Below are 17,851 nucleotides of genomic sequence, written 5' to 3'. Positions count from 1 at the left end.
TGACAAGCCAAGCTGGGCCGAAGGATAGCACCCGCCAGACAGACCTATATAACAGATTGAGACATGCAGTGGTAATCCAAAAGGGTTTAAATCTCTGCTCATACACGTGATTATCAGTTTTTTTTTCTTTTTTTCTGGGTTATTCTGGGCAACTGCATGAGACGGACAAAATGATTTGCTGTCCAGTAAATCCACTCTGAGCACTGCAAGTCTCTAAACTGCACTAAGGTGAAGTGAGGGTAATTCATTGGTTAACGTCCGGTTTATCACTCTCCGGCGTAATATTCTGATTTAAACGGAGAGTCAGCAGCCAAGGATGCGCAGCAGGCGATATAGGAAGTGCCAGTAAATGTCTATAGAGATTCATTCGTATTACAGCAGGGATACACGTGTGCTCTGAGAGAAAACAGCCACGACAGCATCCCCATGCAAACATAATCCTCCGTCTTCACTCAGGGGAAAAGAAGAAATATGTACATTTGTTTGGCCAACTACCAGCTGTCTCTTTGTTGTCTCATAACGGGGGAACAAAGCCACTTTTTCTCTCAAACTGCAGCACAAAGTCCTCACAATGGACTCACGGCACAGAGATTAAGTGCTTTGGTTATGCAAGAAATTGTATCCTTCTCTTGCCAATTTCCCAACAATAGCGTCATTTCAGATGAAGATCCACCGGGAGATTGGTTTTTACGATGATTGGATTTGGCTTTTTTTTCCTACCTTTGATATCACTCCAAAATATTTTACATGAAACAATTGAAGGCATTGCATACACACCAGGCAGGATTAAATATATGCATTTAATAACATAAAGTGAAAAAACAACAGTAATTTATGAACAAGATAGCAAATAAACAAACAAACTTGTCAAAGCTGTATGTGTGCATCATTTACATCCTCTTTTCCTGGCGTAATAAAGCATTGCTTTGTGCATTGTGCATCTACACAGTTAAGTTTATAAACAACAAATGTGGCATATTTGAGTGACACTAATCCCCAGAACTAGATAAAATGATAGAATAAACGCAGCGCACACAAACGCCCTTGATCTAAATATTTACAAGAAACGCAGATCAGGTGAGCATTCTCTGTGTCGATGGTAAGAATGTTACTGAGGCACATATTTTTCAGTGTTTTGTGTGGGTAAAAAAAAGAAAAAAGAAAGTGGTTTCTTGAATATAAAAAAAAGGAGAAATCAGCATTTTCTGATGGAACAAATAGTCATCTAATGTAATTACATGATAAAGTACAAAAGAAAGACAGTGATCCGATGTGGACCTGACAAACCTGTTGTAAGTATGAAATGAGGACGGATACATTCCTATATACATTATGGTATTCTATCAGTCCTTTCACACGGTTACATTGTCATTTGAAGTAGGCTGTACAGAAACATACGGCAAAGCTCCAAAATGTCCATAAATTTAACAATAAGGTTTAGAGTCAGAAATGATTTGGCTAGTCTATTCCATATATTTATTGCCAAGTATCAAAAGCTTTTTAGTCACATATTCACATGTTAAAGTCTTCCAACCAATGCTGCTTCCACAGTCTTTGTTCATGATCCTCTGTTGGTGAGCAGAAATAGCAACCCGAGGGTCAAAAGGTTCAAACGTTCACTTGGCTTGTATTGGCAAGTGAAGACATAAAGCTGAGCACATTTGTACAATACGGATGATTAAACAAGCACCTGAAATGTTTTGAAAATGCAGAAACGCTTGATAAATGTGTCAAACTCTTTTTGTGTGATCCCAAAAATCTCAGAAAATTCAAACTATTTCATAAATACATGCTACATAAAAAAAGAAATAAAATTAGATCTGTGCGAGGTAAGTGGACATTTGCTTATTCAAAGCACAAGTTGTTGAAAGCAAATGCACAGCTACCGTGAGACAGCTCTGCCTACAATCTGTTAACATCTTTCTATTCCAGGATCATGAGATATTCATTAGTCAGATAACACAGCCAAGTGGGGGCTGAGATGTGACTTTCAGCTCCTAAATTAGAAGAGGACGAGCACAAGTCCAACAAACTGGCTCTGATTTGCCTTCTCAAGGCGCCTTTGAATAGAGGTCTCTGTCCTTGAGTGTCCCAATAAGAGGGGGGGGGGGTGTCCATATTCCAGAAAAGCTCACAGTCAATATGAAGACCCATTTCACCTCTTCCTTGGCTTTAAATGAGTTTCATGGTGAACCTGCCTCCGTCACCTCCGTCTCCTCCTCCACCCATGGAAGACCGCGGGACAAAGTCAATAGTCGCTGTGTGCTTGATCTGCCCTTTGCTCTGGCTCCAGAAGAACATGAAGACAAAACAGATGGCCACCGAGCTGAGGAACGACAGGAAGCCCATGGTGGTGGCGATGATCAGGGTCTTCGCATCAAACGGGTATGGCTTAGCCATTTGAGCTGAGGAGTTAGCGGCTTGGGGATTTGAAGGCTCTACCCAGCCTTCCTCTGAGAGGACGGGGATGGTTCGGTTACGAGGGAGGCCCTTCACATAGAGACCAACAGTCAGGCTGTCATTGCCGGCCGCATTGCCCGCCAGGCACTGATACGTGCCACTGTCCTGAACTTGGGCAAAACGCACTTCTAGAGTACCATTGGGCAAAACTCTGATTCTTCCTGTTGGAGAAACCACATTCTTGTGGGATGAGAGCCAGGTGATAGACGGGACCGGATCCCCATCGGCCTTACAGGAGAAGAGAACTGTGGTGCCTTCCTCTACTCTTGACTCCTGTGGCCTGCGGTCCATGATACGAGCGGGGCGGCAGGTGAACAGCCTCGGGAGCTCCTTCTCTGAGAAGTCTCTGAAGTCACGCTGTCTCACCACATCAGGAGAGGAACAAGTGGGCTGATGTCCATCAAAGTTCAAGCGCAATCTGCGGCGGACCACCCAGAGAAGGCGGCAGTCACATGCCAGGGGATTCCCGTCCAACCGCAACACCTGAAGGTTCCCCACAGAGTGGAAGACGCCCTCCTCCAAAGTAGCGAGCTGATTGGATGTCACATTAAGCATGCGAAAGTAGGCCAGTCCCCTGAAGGCCCCCGGCTCTATTCGTAGCAGGCTCCCCCCTGCTAGGTGTAACTCCTGGAGTCTCAGGAGGTCCCCGAGCAGATTACCTTGGATAACAGTGATGGGGTTGTAGGACAGGTCCAGGAAGCGCAGATAGACCAGGTGACGAAGTGCTGAGTAAGGAACAACAGTAAGGTTGCAGCTGCTGATGACAAGCGAGGTCAAATTGAGACCGATCAGGCTGTTGCTCGCCATGGTGTCCATTGCTGGCCAGTTTGCGATCACCAGGCTGCGCAGACGGTGGAGTCGTCGGAAAGCGTTGTTGGGAAGCGTAGAAATGGTGAGGCGCAGCATTCGAAGACGTGCCAGGCTCTGGAGCTGGGACAACGCCTCAGTGGGAATGGAGGTCAGATTGCTGCGATCTATGTTGAGCTCCTGCAGACTCTGCAGACCGAAGAAAGCCCGCTGCGAGATGAACACCAAGTCATTCTCCCCAGCTTCCAGTGTCTGCAGGTTCACCATTTCTTTGAAGGTATAGTCCAAGAAGACCAGAATCTCATTCTGGCTCAAATCCAGAAAGCGCAGAGTGGACAGGCCAGAAAACACCCCAACTGGGATGATCTTGAGTCGGTTGTTCTTAATCCGTAGCGTCCTGAGATTCTGTAGGCCCTGGAAAGCCTCCACCTCAATCATGGAGATTATATTATCACTGAGGTCCAACTCTTGAAGTTGCAGGAGGCCAGAGAACTGGCGGCGCCCCACAGTCTTAATCTTATTGTGGGATAAATCCAAACGCCTGGCATCGTTGGAAAAGCCCTCTGGCACAGAGTTCAAATGTTTACCAGAGCAGATCACTTCTTTAGCCTCTGGTCGACACACACAGCGTGGAGGACAACCTCCTGCAGATACACCCAGTCCAAACTGGAGCAGGATGCTCCACGCCCCCCATCGGACGACTGACTCCACAAACATCTTACCCCCTGCCTGTAAGGAGACAAAGACAATAATGCATATATGTCAATATATATAAAATAGATTAATCTCATGTTTACAGTGTTAAATCAAAAGCCAGATACATTATGTTGGATTTATTCTCCTCATTTAGTCTTGACCTACCGTTTCAGTCTCGGTGCGCAGATTCTCATAACCAGTGGCAGTCAAGTTGGAATCAGACTTGAGTTAAGTCCTCTGTAGAGATGTGGTTCTGTCAGTAACATGCCCTTTGGAGTGGCCTGGACACAACAGAGAGGCAGAAAAACAAGTCTTAACAAAACCAAACAATTGCCTTGAACAGCAGCTTTAAGGGAAAAGTTTAATTTAACACCCAAACACAAGACAGCATCCCAAAACACTCTGCTCTCAGGCTGAATATATACCATTGTTTGACTTCAGTTTAGCTCTGCCCCCAACTACCACAGTGAGAGAGGACAAGTGCCATAAGTCTTTTATTGTAGTGTTACATCCACAAGCTTTTTTTTCTTCCAAATTAGATGAGAAATATAGATAGATAGATAAGGAAACTATTAAGCTTCTCCATCAGCTTTAATGTGTTCCGGTTCCAATGTGGCTCTTAAATGAAGCCAAGAAGAAGTTTTTCTCGCCGTTTGAGTTTGATATTTGTCTCTGATCGTCAACATGGTGACACTGTTTCAACTAATTTGTCCCATATTTATTTTTTGGTACTGCCCTGATGTGTGTTTTTTTTAATACAAAAAGCGCACATTTCAGATGGTAGATTGTGTCTGGTGTGAGGCAGATGTCGCAGCAGATAAGACTGGCCTACATCTCTGTGCCACAGACAACAAAATCCCTACTTAACTGATTATCAAAGAATATATCTCACTTTTTACTCTCGACATTTTGCCCCCAAAAGACTGGAGAAGTACCATTAACAGCACTTAACGCACGTGAAAAGTGCCCACGAGTGATCTGCCCTATCCAACCTCATGTGCTGCGCCTCTGACAGTGCGGATGGGAGCTTAGCCTCCTGGGCCAGACATCTGGATTTAGGTAACATGGTTAGACTGGTATAGATTCTCTGAATAAAATTAGTTCATAAACCATATAAGACATAAAGTTCATCACTTAATGTAAGGGTGTCCTATGCTGTGAGACAAATTTGTGATTTTGGGTTACTTACTCTAAGTGGGTTTTTATTTTTTCAATTATATTAGAATATTTTTTCAGCTCTTTAAGTTCAGATAAATTAATATAAAGATTCCAAACGAGTCCATATATTTTAATTAATGATACTAATTTTTTTAGAACTGAAGTGAGAAATGAATGTCCGGCATTTCACAAAATGATGACTACTCCGCTGTAATTAGTGAAATGAATGGAGAGCATATTCTGAATTGCTGTTAGATTTAGAAAACGACTCATCTGAACTTCATCTACAGCAGCAATCTTCCAAATTAGAGTAAATATTCAAATAATATAATGATTTTCATAGCGAAAAATCCCAATTTCTTTTTCCCAAAACATGAAAACATAGAGGTGTCAAAATGAGTCAGTACTTGTGCAGATTAAAACCAAATCAAGAGAAGGTTCAAAACAGTCTTTTTACATCCAAAAACAAGGTCAAGGAGTTAAAAAAAAAAGTCCACTGATGTAAAACATGCACAGTGAAATATTACATAATTACATTATTCTGCCAGTGTCTGGACTTGCCAGTTAAATAAACAGGTGCTGGGAAAGTATGTGATGTAAATTATGTATTTGCTCTCCAACAACCACCGCTGAGAGCTGCTACAGCACGTGCAACAACAACAAAATAATCAACTCTAATTCTTCACACAGCACCGACAACATCCAAAAGCTGCACAGAAAACTAAAAGCCCAAAACATAACAACATTCTCCAGCAAAGTTTCCTTTCCTAACAAGCAGATATATGTACGCCAAATACTTAAAAAAAAATACCTATTGCCAGACTGAGACCGACCTGCAGCAGCTGCAGCTTTTCTCACTCTCCACCATCAGACGGAGTGTGGACTCGCCCTCGCTGCAGCCTCGCCTCTGAGTGGCAGAGTTGTCGACAGTCCCAGAGCTGCACAGTCTTTGTCTCATCCCTGCTCCTCATGCAAACAGCTCTTATACTGTCTGGCTGGCTGGAAGCGCTGACTCACAACACCCAACACTTGTGCTCTTAGACTCCCAGGACTCGTGTTGGACCAATACTCATCATCAGAGTCCAGACAACACCAGACAGACACCAGTACTGATCCTTTCTGAAATGTAAGACTTTTACAGGCAGCTACAAGTGATCAGGGAGATGATTTCTGGACAGAAGCTAAAACAGAACAATATGTAAAAGCCCTATTTCAGAATTTGACTTTCATTTATTCATTTTTTTAATTGTTTTTGCAAGTAAATTCTTGAGTTAACTGAGATGATACCCACATGATTTTTATATATAGGATTGTAAAACTCATACAAGATCCCACACAAACACTTTTTCCAACTTCTCTCCTCTGAATCGACTGAATCAAAACAAGATGATTATCGGCAACAAAATATTGGCTTTCTAGCATCCAAGATCCCGTATCTGTCTCCTCAGGCTCCTGGGTGCAATACATGGGAGGGATACACAATTTAAATGTGTTGCCCCCCCCCCTCCTGAGCCAACTTGTGAGAGACAGAGACTGGCAGGTGTGTGATATCTCAGGCGGGTGGGCTGTCAGTTGCTGAGCCCTTCCAGCCAATCAGTGGATCGAGGTCGCTCCTCCTATCTGCACACATCATAAAGCTGCGGTCCTGCCAAAGGTCGCGAACCCGATGTCACGACCAGGACCGACCCCATCCGTCAAATTAGAAAGTGAGGGGAATGAATGTATGTGTAATTTCGACATGTATTTCTCACCCCCGCGTGAAGCGCAGTCACATGAGTGTCGTGTTACAGTGTTAATTATGCTAACTATTTTCTATTACGCACGGCCACTTTGTCGTTTCTATTAATGATGCAGCTTCAAATTAGAGCAGACAACAATCACTTAAAGGGCTGATACTGCTGAGGTCCAAGACTCTGAATCTCTTCAGGAATATAACACAAAACTAGTTCATGCCAAATGAGGAGGTCTCTATTTTTATGACCATAATCTTTTTAGGAATTAGCTATAGCCAGGAAACTTCCTGTATTACCATCCTTACACAGTGTAGTTTCCACTTTGAGACATTTCTCGTGCTCATAAATATTTAACAAAACAGAAAGTAGACCAGAACCTAGAAAAGCAAAAACCTAGAAACAAGAGCAAGAAGCTGCATTTTATTTGTGTTAACTACAGAGACGTGCTGTTTAATTTCATGAGGAGCGATAATTGTAAAAAAAAAACAAAAACAAAAAAACAGAAAATTCAAGATTTAGAAACTGGATAATTTATAATATCATAATAATAATAATAATAATAATAATCTTTATTAATTTAACGCTTTATTAGAGCGTTACAAAGTGTTTTGCAGAATAAGACATGCAGGTCATATAAGACAAATATAAGGCGAATCAGAAATGTAGCTAAAGTGTCTCAATATTATAGAATACTAATAAACCAAAGACAGTGTCAGCAGTAAAAGTGTAATCCATAAAAATGTATTATAGAGAGACAAGTAGTCAATAAAATTAAGTAAAATCAGGAACCTTCTCTTCAAAAGATGCAAAATTGCCACAACAGTCTTTATTAAGCTTTTAAAATGATTCCGTAATAACTAATAATGAGATAATGATAATAATCGTGGCTTACTGTAATAATAGAGACTGTTATTATATTGTTTATTGTAATGTCCTGCTCGTCATTTCTTTTCTCAATATTTCTGTGTAATTCAGTTTAATAAAAATGTTGTTTTGTTGGCCGTCTGTGAATATAGTGGCTGTTGTTTCATTGTCTGTTGTTTCATTGGTTTTTAGCCGTGTATTAGGAAGTTACACGATTACCGTCACGTCTTAGCTTTTAGCTGTAATCAAACTCTACTTCCCACTTTTTCACCATCGTCATTTCTGGGAAGTCCATTGATCTTTTTCTGTTTAATTCAGTTGAATAATGACGCTGTTCGGTTACTGTATGGAAGCCTCGCCATCTGGTTGTTTTTTACTTTAAGTCAAAAGCCTGGCCAGATACTGCAGAGGCCTGATTGACCACGCTGAAGTTGCCATTTGGTGTCCCTGCAAAAACCTTTTTGCATAACTCAAAATCAAAAGCCAAGCGGGTGCCAGCTCTTACCTAATAAACCCCTCGCGATGCCAAAATGCAAACAATATCAAAGCCAATGGGATGTAACCTCGCTTCAGACAATCCTTTTGGCAGAGTTGCGTCAGATTTTGGGTGAACTCCCACTGCCGCTTAATTCTTTGAAATAATTCAGCTTCTCTTACTGCGCTCAGTTTTGCCGTCTCTACTCTGTCATCAGACAAACCTCATCAAGCCTCTCAGCTCGCGCCCCTTATCGCCTTACATCAATCTGCGGACACTTCTCCCCCCCCCCCGTGTTAAAATTAGTACTTTCTTCACAGCTGCAGATTAAATCTTCACTCGGCTCTGCGCAGTTGCTTTATGTTTCCCTGGTGGTTGTGTTTATGAAACGATCATGTGAAATATAATGAATCAATAAAAAAACAATCAAAGAAAATGATTTCCTTCAGCATCACATGACATCAACGTGCATTGTTCGTTTGCTGATTATGATGAAACAGTTTTTATTGTTCATCTCATTCACCAAACTGCCAACGTGAGCGTTTCTGCTCCGGATCGCATCCAACAAAGGTGCTGCAGTGAGCGGTGACTCGCATCATTATCTCGCTGTAACAACCCAGGAGCAAAGAAAAGGCAATGATTCTCAATTAGCTTTAACTCTTCATCTAACCTGCATCACGGTTTCATTAGCTTTGACAAGGAGCTCTCTCTCTCTCTCTCTCTCACTCTCTCTCTGCTCTTTCTCTTTTAAGTTTCACCTAATCTGCCATTCCTCAACGCTCAGTCTCTGCCTGTTAACTTGGGGACCTGCAGCAAAATGTGAAAAGCTGTGACAGGCAGCGTGTAATTATTGAGATGGGACGACTTTAAGCAGGGAAAAAAAAAAAAAAAAAACTTCTTTTGCAACAGGTGCATGAAACAGGAACATAACCTCACTTCGGTTTTTGTTTTTTTGTTTGTTTTTTGTCTTGTGGAGTTTGGATGCCCTGAGCATGAATCCCTGTGCGAAGCAGCCCATCCGACAGAGAATGCACGCTCGGAGCCCGGCTGGGTTTTCTGACACTTGTCAAAGAGCTATATTTAGCTTGTCACAGTGAGAAAGACAAGAGCCTGGCTCAAATCCCCAATTAAAGCGGCTGGAACAGAACAACAGTGCAGGGATCACAGAGCGTGAGCTTGTGTCTTTGCACTTTTGTGTGCTTTCTGAGTGTGTGTATTCCAGTTGTTGAAAGTGTGTTTGAATGTGTGCTGCTGGTGGGAGTTGGTGTGTGTGTGTGTGTTTTTTTCTTTTTGTTTTTTTATATGGGCTTCTGGCACCTGCTGCAGTGTGACGGCCCCTGAGACCTCCTGCATGCAAGCAACAAATATTAAAAGGTTTGCCGGCAGAACAGCTGTCGGCTGCATAGCTGAAAAACAAAAGTCCCCCCGGTTATTCCCCTTTGGGTTTCTCGTAAACAAGTTCATGTCAGGAGCCACATCTATGTTGAATATACACAATGTAAAACTTTTGCCGCTACAAGATGAGTCAGGGATGGAAACAAAAGTAGAAACAGTGAGTAGATTCATGTGGAAACACTGTGGTGGACGATAACAACCAAGGCTCCAATCCAACTCATTACAACACCACACCTGGACCCAGGAAAGAAAGACAGAACACTACAACACCAGAAGCATGAAGCCGAAAGCAGCATTGCAAAGTTTGCGCCTTTGTCGCTACATTATTATTATTGGCAAAATTTGGTGAATGAAATGTTGCTGGAGAGGTGCAAAATGTAGCTTCTGTTATCACATAATCCAGTTTGCAATCCTCACATAACTCATGTCTACGTTACATAATCTTTGCAGAACATTTTACGGACTCTGCGGAGGTCAAGCAAGCCATTTCTAATTTGAACATTTTTTTTTCCAAACAGGGCTGTGAGAAAAATGCAGACCTATGAATACTAATGTCAGGGTGCGCTTGCCTGGGTTGCATATTTGAAATTGGCATGGGGAGAAGAGATAAAGAAAAGTGTGTGTCAGTGTGGCTGCAAGCGTATGCCTGTGACAAATGTGATTATATTAATTGTTTGCCTCTGTGCCTACACACTGAAATAGATTTATTTCTTCTGAATGTTATAGATTGTGCTGGTTTTTCATGTTGCTTGTTTTCAAATGGTGAAGTTTTTAACTCAGGAACAAACAGCCTGATGACATGAGAGAAGTGTCCGCGTTCAGAAGTGACCTGAAAACATTTGTTTTCTCCGGTTTATGATTAGTTCCAGTGTAGGCTATATGGTTTGTGTGTGGGGCAATAAATGCCATGGAGTGTGGGTGGTTTTTATTTTTTCTTCTGTTGCCATTACCTGTTGCTACACACGTTTTAATGTCCCCTGCAATGAGTTTAGCTGTAATGAAATGTGCTGTATGAATACAATTGTCCTCCTTTGTGTTTCTCTTTCTGCCTTCTGCTCTTTTCCATGTCCTGTAATCCAGCAACTCAGATCCAATGATGTGAAATGCAACTTAAAACATGGATAAAATTTCAAAAAGAGGGCAAACGTGATTGTCGTCATGTGAAAAAGTGAACATGACGAGCCGACAGACAGACAGAGGCATTAAGGACGGGTGCTTTTGAGTAGTTACACCCATGTAATGTGTGGTAGAAGTGGGTCACAGTGACAGATCCACTCACATCGGTCTTGTTCCAGACTGCGTGCTGGGTAAAGCACTCTGCCTGTAATTCCTCGCTCTGACGAGGAGAGAGTTAAGACTCTGTGCGACGACGTCACGCAAAGTGCTCCGTCTGCAATATTAATAATAGCACAAATAAATGAGGGAAGGGAATTAGTCTCAGTGCAGCGCCTATGTGATGTGACAAATTAGGTCGTCTCAGCTAACAGAAGCGACGCGTTCAGATCCATCAACGTACATCAGAGGGATGATGGGAGGTCATGCATTAAAGGGGAGCTGACTGATGGGAGACAGAGGGTTCTTGACCTGGAACAGGTCAAACGCTGATCAGACTCATTCAGGGCAACAAACATACTGACTGTACCGACTTCAACTGCAATCAGCTCCTCATGAAATCTGGGACAGCAGAGTGTCGGTTTGTTACTGGTTGTTGACAGGTACAAAACACACGGCCTCATGTTTTATTGTAGAAAGACTCTGATTAAAAATTGAAGCAATATTTCTCTATTGTAGAAATAGAAGTAAAATGAATTACTCACATTCTTAACAAATTATAACCTATGCAAAAGTATTATCGATAAAAGAGTAAAGATACCTGAAGAAGAAGGGTAGGGTTCATTTTTCAGACCATTGAAAGATACAAAGGAGAATAAAATGAGGGTAAAAGAAGGAGGGAAATAAGAAAGAAATGGGGGGAAGTAAGAGAGAAAAGTAAGATAAACAAAAAAGGACGTAAATAAAGCAATGAGGTGGAAAAAGTATGGAAAGGAAGCAACTGAGCAATATAAGGGGAGAATCAAGGAGAAAAGGGAGTGAAAGTAGCAGAGAAAAAAAAGAGTGTGAGAAAGCATTGAGGAGATAAAAGATGAAACAAGCACATTAAAGGGGCTTTTAAGTAAGTTGTGCTATTGCTACATAGCTAGCGTTAGCATTAACAGATGTTTACTCACTAGCTTCAGCTATCGTGTTTACAAGACAAGAGGTGAGAATAAGTGACTTGAAATTTTGGCCAGACCAGAGCTAACTGGTTAGCTTGCTAACTTCAGTAGGAGAAAAGAAGTGATAGGATTAGCAGCAAAACAAGAAAGTTTCTTCCCACCTCTGGTTTGATACTGAACTCGCAACGACTCCTCTCGACTGGTAAGGAAACAGCTGCTAATGCTAACGTTAGCTATGTAGCTATACCAAAACGTACTAATAGCTACTTTAGGGGTAAAAAATGGGAAAACTAAAAATAGTTAAAAGGAAGATGTAGTTTTGGAAAAGCACAAATGATCAAAAAATGGAAATACTGAAGCACCTTTGTCCAACAACCTTTGAAAAATCTAAAAACTAAAGTTATGGCAAAGAAATTTATACTAAGACTTTTCAAAAAAAACAAACATGTTTTCCAATCTGCAGAGGAGGGAATGAGGGAAACTGACCTCTTGAGAACAAAAGAAGAAAGAAATGACTATCATAATTGTTTTGCTATTCACACAGAAAAGCAATCAACTCTCCATATTCTCGTCTCTCTAGTGTGGAGGTGGAGCTTTTCGTCTTTGGCACACTTAAAAGGCCCTCATGCTAATCTGGCTGGGCCGTTCCACCATCCCACCTCCTATCCAGCTGAGCCGGAGCCAGCCACAGTGGTGCAACGGCAAAGAAGAAAAGGGGGGCAAAAACAAATCAGTTGGAGAACAACTATGTCTCCATGAAATTCACATTCTGTACAATCAGCTCTGCATGTGTGGGAGGTTTGGATGGAGGATCTCCTGGCTGCATCACAGTACCTCCCTGATTCTTCTAAACCTCTGTGTCTCTCGTGCGGCTTTGTAGTCTTGATACAGTGAATCAAGACTTGGTGCAGTCTGTCCTCAAACGCACCCATGGTTGGACAAACAAAAAAAGTGAAGTAGTTGGTGTGAAGCACAACACGAAGAAGCTTCGTACAGAAGTTGAAACAGTCTGGCCAATCACTCTGTGAAGTGGGTGTAATTGTCAGATTGATCGTCACCTGGCTCTGCTGCTCCCTGCCACACCTGTCCATCGTTCCCTCATTTAGCCCCAGTGTGTACACCTTGCTATGACTTTCCAGCCATTCCTGCTTGCCTCTTGCCTGATACCTGCTTAGCACCGTCAGATTTGTTTGCCTTTGACTCGCCAAACTGTGTCCCTGTTCATTGACATTTGATGCTTGTAGCTGGGGTCAAGCAGTTCCACCAGTTGCCTGCATTTGGATCGCCTTCCTCGTCGCCTTTGTCCACGAACCTTGATACTGAACGTATTGAAACTGAATTGAAACTACTGGGAAGACTGGGAAGGACAAACTCATATTGGAAAAGGAACACACCACATGAGAGAAGACATTGCTGCATGAAAGAAACCCACTGATACAAAAGATGCCCCTTTTTTTTTCATGGCCTTACAACACAAGGCTGCAGCTGACACGAGCCTCAGGCCAGTGGCTCCAGCTCTTCATTCATGTCCCGGCTACAGTTAATATCTGATCTTTCTATCCATCTACAAAAGGACTTCAGATGGCCGTGCGGCCTGAATGCTGCTTGTGTCACATGGAGGGTTAAGATTGTGCAATCCCCCTCGAAAAACAGGTCAAGATGAGGCTCTGATGAGACGACACACATCAGGACACAGAACAAACTTAGTGTGAAAACTGATTTAAAAAAAAAAAAGTTATTTTAACTTTGCAAAAAAACAAGAAAAGTACTGAATCTGACTGTGATGTTAATCTCATTAAGGCTGTTAAGACTGAAAACGTGGTGGGTGGATGTGCGGATGAATTGTTCCAGGCTCAGATTCACCTTCTCCCAGACACCTCCAAAAACATCTTTTGGCTAAGCCTGGTATTAAAGAGCCGCAGTTGGAAGGAAGTCAAAGCTGCAGTGAAACACTTTGTCATCCAATTTTCTCAATTGCTTTAATGGGACAATGAGTGTGCAAGCAGCACATTCCCTGATATATTTATGACATTATTTACAAGCTGAAGTCACTGGTGGATGATTTTTGCTAATCTGGAACATATTCAAACATTTAGAAGTAGGTGGGAAAACTCAAGGACACATTATTGCCTTTTTTATTCATATTTGCAAAGGTTTACTTGAGGAAAATATATGTAAAATAAAATGTTCATGTAGTTAACAACTGAAACTAAATGATTTTGGGCCATAAAAAGAAAGGAATGATTTTATTATTTTATTTTATCATTGCTTCTCTCTCTCTTCCATCCTGAACACTGGGAAGTCAAACCCAGGCAACGTATTTGTCAGGCAGTCCCCACCCACCACACTCTGCCTTTGTGTGGTGTATATGCAAAAAGCCAAGTTTACTCAGTGGTCACACAGCGACAAAGTCGTCATGGATAAACCTCCCTAATCTCAGCCTGAGGAAGAATCACCATGGCGATAGCCTAGCCTAGCGTAGCTTTGCTGTAGGTCAACTTCCTCCAGTGTGACGTTATTGGTAGCTTGCAAAGTTACTCTTATAAAGTAGCTCCCACCAACTCTGATTATTTGGTGCTTGTTGGCGAGTTTGTTTTTAAAGATGTCTGATTGAAAATCTTTTCAAAGGCGGGTAAATAGACTGAGGCTGAAATTACCCAAAATTTCACAAGATTTCATGTTTCCATGCCCCATTTTTTCTCTATTTTCTGCTTGTACAGTTTCTTCTAGAGGTGAGTGAATATGCTCCACTTGTGTTTGTGAAGCTTTCATCCACATCTTGGGGTTTTCCTCAGCCACCGAAGCTATGTCCAAACATCTAATGTTTTTATTTGAAAACGATTTGGCTCCGTCCACACTCACGCACCTGAAAACACATACATACATGACCATTCACGTACACTGTGCACGCACGAGCAGGAAGCAGATTGTCTACGCTGCAGTTGATTAGTTTTAGAAAATACTGCGGACGAGGGACAGCAAAGAACAACAGCAGCAGCTAGCAATGACAACAAGGTCAGTAACACTTGTATTTTGTAACTCTGTAGTCGTTTGGACGCCAGGTGTAAACGCAGCAAGAGATGTTTTAAAACTAAAAGGTAGGAGTGTGGAGGTAGCCTCAGGTTTCCTGACAACTTGGGATAATCAATAAATAAATAAACTCATTGCAACTACAAAATGTTGTGTGAAAGTAAAATATTGGTTTCTAGTTGTTGGACATTTATGAAACCCTTTTGGATCTCAAGCAGAGAAGCTTTTCTCTGAATCCGACCACGACCAAAGCTTTTCCTGTTAATACTCCAAATCACTTTACCTAACTGAACCCGAAAACCCGCAGCTGCATCTTGAGCTTGTTACGGAGCCTAAAAAGGTTTGCTTACTGTTAATGTTTTATAACCTATAAGCGAGGATGAGGAGGAAACGTCAGGATTCAGCATTTCAAAAGATTCGAGCGAGTGCTGATCATCGTACTGACGAACCGCCTCATGAGAAAACTCATAACACACTGAAAGGCCTGGCTGCTGATGTCTTCCACTGAGGCCGTCGACACAAAGCAAAGACACCGGTTAAAGATTTGTCATATGCTTCTTTGCCTGAGGCTCAAATCAATTGAGGTCTGGATCGGCTGCCCAGTATAACAGTCCAGATAAATCATTCCCTAACAAGGAGACTGACATACTTCCTGTGCATAAAATGCCCTCTGATTAAATTGCCCATTTGGCAGAATCCCAAGCGTCAAATCCTTGGTTCTCCCTTGATGGTTATCTGCTCCTCCAGAGCCACATCATTGCAACCGGTGTGATGTGTGTCCTCATTATGACAGGGGGAGAGGACGGAGACAGAGTTCACCTCTGTGCCCTCAGTGAAAACGCTGATCCTGACGCTTGTTGTCAGGCTGCAGGTGAGATGATAATCAAGTCTAACGTGAGGAGCCAAGTTTGGAAACAATACAGTCTCTGGGTGACAAACGGGTTTGATCAGAGTGAAGCATCTTGATTTTTTAAAGAAACACACACACAAACACATATACACACACACACACACACACACACACACACACACACACACACACACACACACACACTGTCCCAGGGGAAAATGAGGCTGCAGTTACTGCTGTCTGTAATCCTGCTGCAACGCAGTTAAAACACAGTCTGCTCTGGCCTTTTTTAGGTTTATAGAACAAACTATCCTGAGGATTACTGTTCACATGGACAGACGGTAACACCATGACAACAACAACAACAACAACAACAACAACAAATTTACGCAAACAACAAAGCAATAGGCTGAACGGTGTTGAGGTAAGGTCGTCACGATTTCTAGAAAAGATTGTTGCAGTAAATTTCATAAAAACACGGGGCGTTAAGGTATCAATATAGGTCAGTGTTTAAAGGTACCATTGTACCAAACACAGTACAAGTTAACTGCAGACAGAGGACACTCAGACTCGCACCGAACCAAGGACAAAGTTGTAATACCTTTTATTGGTATTAACATACTACACAAAAAGGAAAATGCAGACTAGTTTCAAACCACACTGGGTTTCCTCAGGGTGCTTTAAGATATATATATTTCCAAAGTGGTGAAATGAGCCCAGAGTTTTCCCTTTGTCTGCAGGTGGCCAGTGTAGAGCACCTTGCATTCACCTGGAGTTTACTACTTCATTACTGTGAGCACCTGGTAACTCTCAGTGCTGCACTATACCAGTAACTGAGTTTGGAGTCATTTCCATATGGAGTCATTTGTCATTGCAGATCTTGGATTGGCTAGTAACAAGTTCCAGCATCCAAACGACCAAATACTACGTCTTAATGACATAGTGTCCAAATGAGACAAAACAAAACAAAAAAAAGAAAAAGAAAAAGAGCAAACAACGAATAATCAGGAAACTTTGCTTCAAATATGACACCAGATAAATCTCTGCTGAGTGTCTAAATGTCTCCTTTAAATCTGATGCGGCTGAAACTAATCAGTCTGAAGGAATCATATAATCTATTTAGGATGATTAAATGCAAAATTTAACAAAACAAGAAGCAAAAGCAGCAGCAACACGTTTGATCAGAAGAATTAAACACCGACTCATTAACACACGAACATCTATAAGAATATTACTGATATTACTCTGAGAGAAACTAACTCCAAATTCAATTACTGTTATAAATGAATATGGTGCAGCCTGTAACAAAAACGACACAGGGATATCACAGCAAGTTAAACTGTTGAAAATATACAAAAGTACTTTGTAGATTTTTTTTAAATATAAAAAATAAAAGTATCGCAGCCTATATCATGATTTTCAGAGTAAACTCACCCGCTGAATCTTTCAGTGAAGGAAACATCGGAACAAAGCTTCCACATCCTTCACACTCGTCTGTCTCCAGCAGCAAAAACATATTCATCTCTGTTCAGGACACTTTCCCCTCTCTCCCTGTTCTTCTTCTTCTTCCTCCTCCTCTTCCTCTCCTGTCGACGTTCAACCAGACTTTTCCAACATCTGTCACATCAGAGTTCGCCCTCCTTCTTCGTTAATTTCCTCTCTCTTTTTTTTTCTTCCCGTCACTGCCGAACACCCAGGGGGAGTTTTGGGATAATTGCGCTACTAAATTAATTTAGGTCGGACTGTGTCTGTGTCTGTGTGTGTGTGTGTGTATGTGTGTGTGTGTGTGTGTGCGTGTGTGTCGGTCTTGTTGTGCGTGGTGTGGCGACGCTGTGGAGAAGCTTGCTGCGCTCTGACCGCGGTGCTGCTGATGCTGTGCCCTGCGCATCATCTCCATCCCTCTCCGCTCAGCTGGAACTAAAGTCCAACAGATTTAGAGGCTGGATCGGCGCCATGTGCCTTTAATAAATCCCCCGCGTAACGAGTAGTGTAACGGGGGATGGATCTATTACTGTCACCACAAACAAGGACCGAGTTGCCGCTTTTGTCACCAGTGCTCCATTTCCTCCATGAATATTTAAGAGATGATCACTCTCTTCATTCTGTACATTTCTCTCATAATTAACATCAACAAATTTCCTTCTTATTGCATTCCAGCAAGAAGACA

At 42.0% G+C, this 17,851-nt stretch overlaps 1 protein-coding gene across 1 annotated transcript; it reads right to left on the bottom strand.

The window, feature by feature from the left end:
- Window positions 1–781: 781 nt before the first annotated feature.
- On the bottom strand, window positions 782–17,539 carry lingo4b (leucine rich repeat and Ig domain containing 4b). The gene is made up of 3 exons (XM_023425507.2): window positions 17,119–17,539; window positions 4,129–4,244; window positions 782–3,996 (listed from the first exon to the last, which is right to left on the bottom strand). The coding sequence occupies exon 3, from the start codon at window positions 3,982–3,984 to the stop codon at window positions 2,173–2,175; it is 1,812 nt and encodes a 603-aa protein (XP_023281275.1). The 5' UTR covers window positions 3,985–3,996; window positions 4,129–4,244; window positions 17,119–17,539; the 3' UTR covers window positions 782–2,172.
- Between the last annotated feature and the right edge of the window lie 312 nt (window positions 17,540–17,851).

The sequence above is a fragment of the Seriola lalandi genome, unplaced genomic scaffold, assembly GCF_002814215.2.
Source record: "Seriola lalandi dorsalis isolate HSWRI2012SDOR001 ecotype SW California unplaced genomic scaffold, Sedor1 jcf7180002054782, whole genome shotgun sequence".
Taxonomy (NCBI): Eukaryota; Metazoa; Chordata; class Actinopteri; order Carangiformes; family Carangidae; genus Seriola; species Seriola lalandi.
The sequence above is the reverse complement of the archived record's forward strand: the minus strand, read 5'-3'. Positions and strand labels throughout refer to the sequence as shown.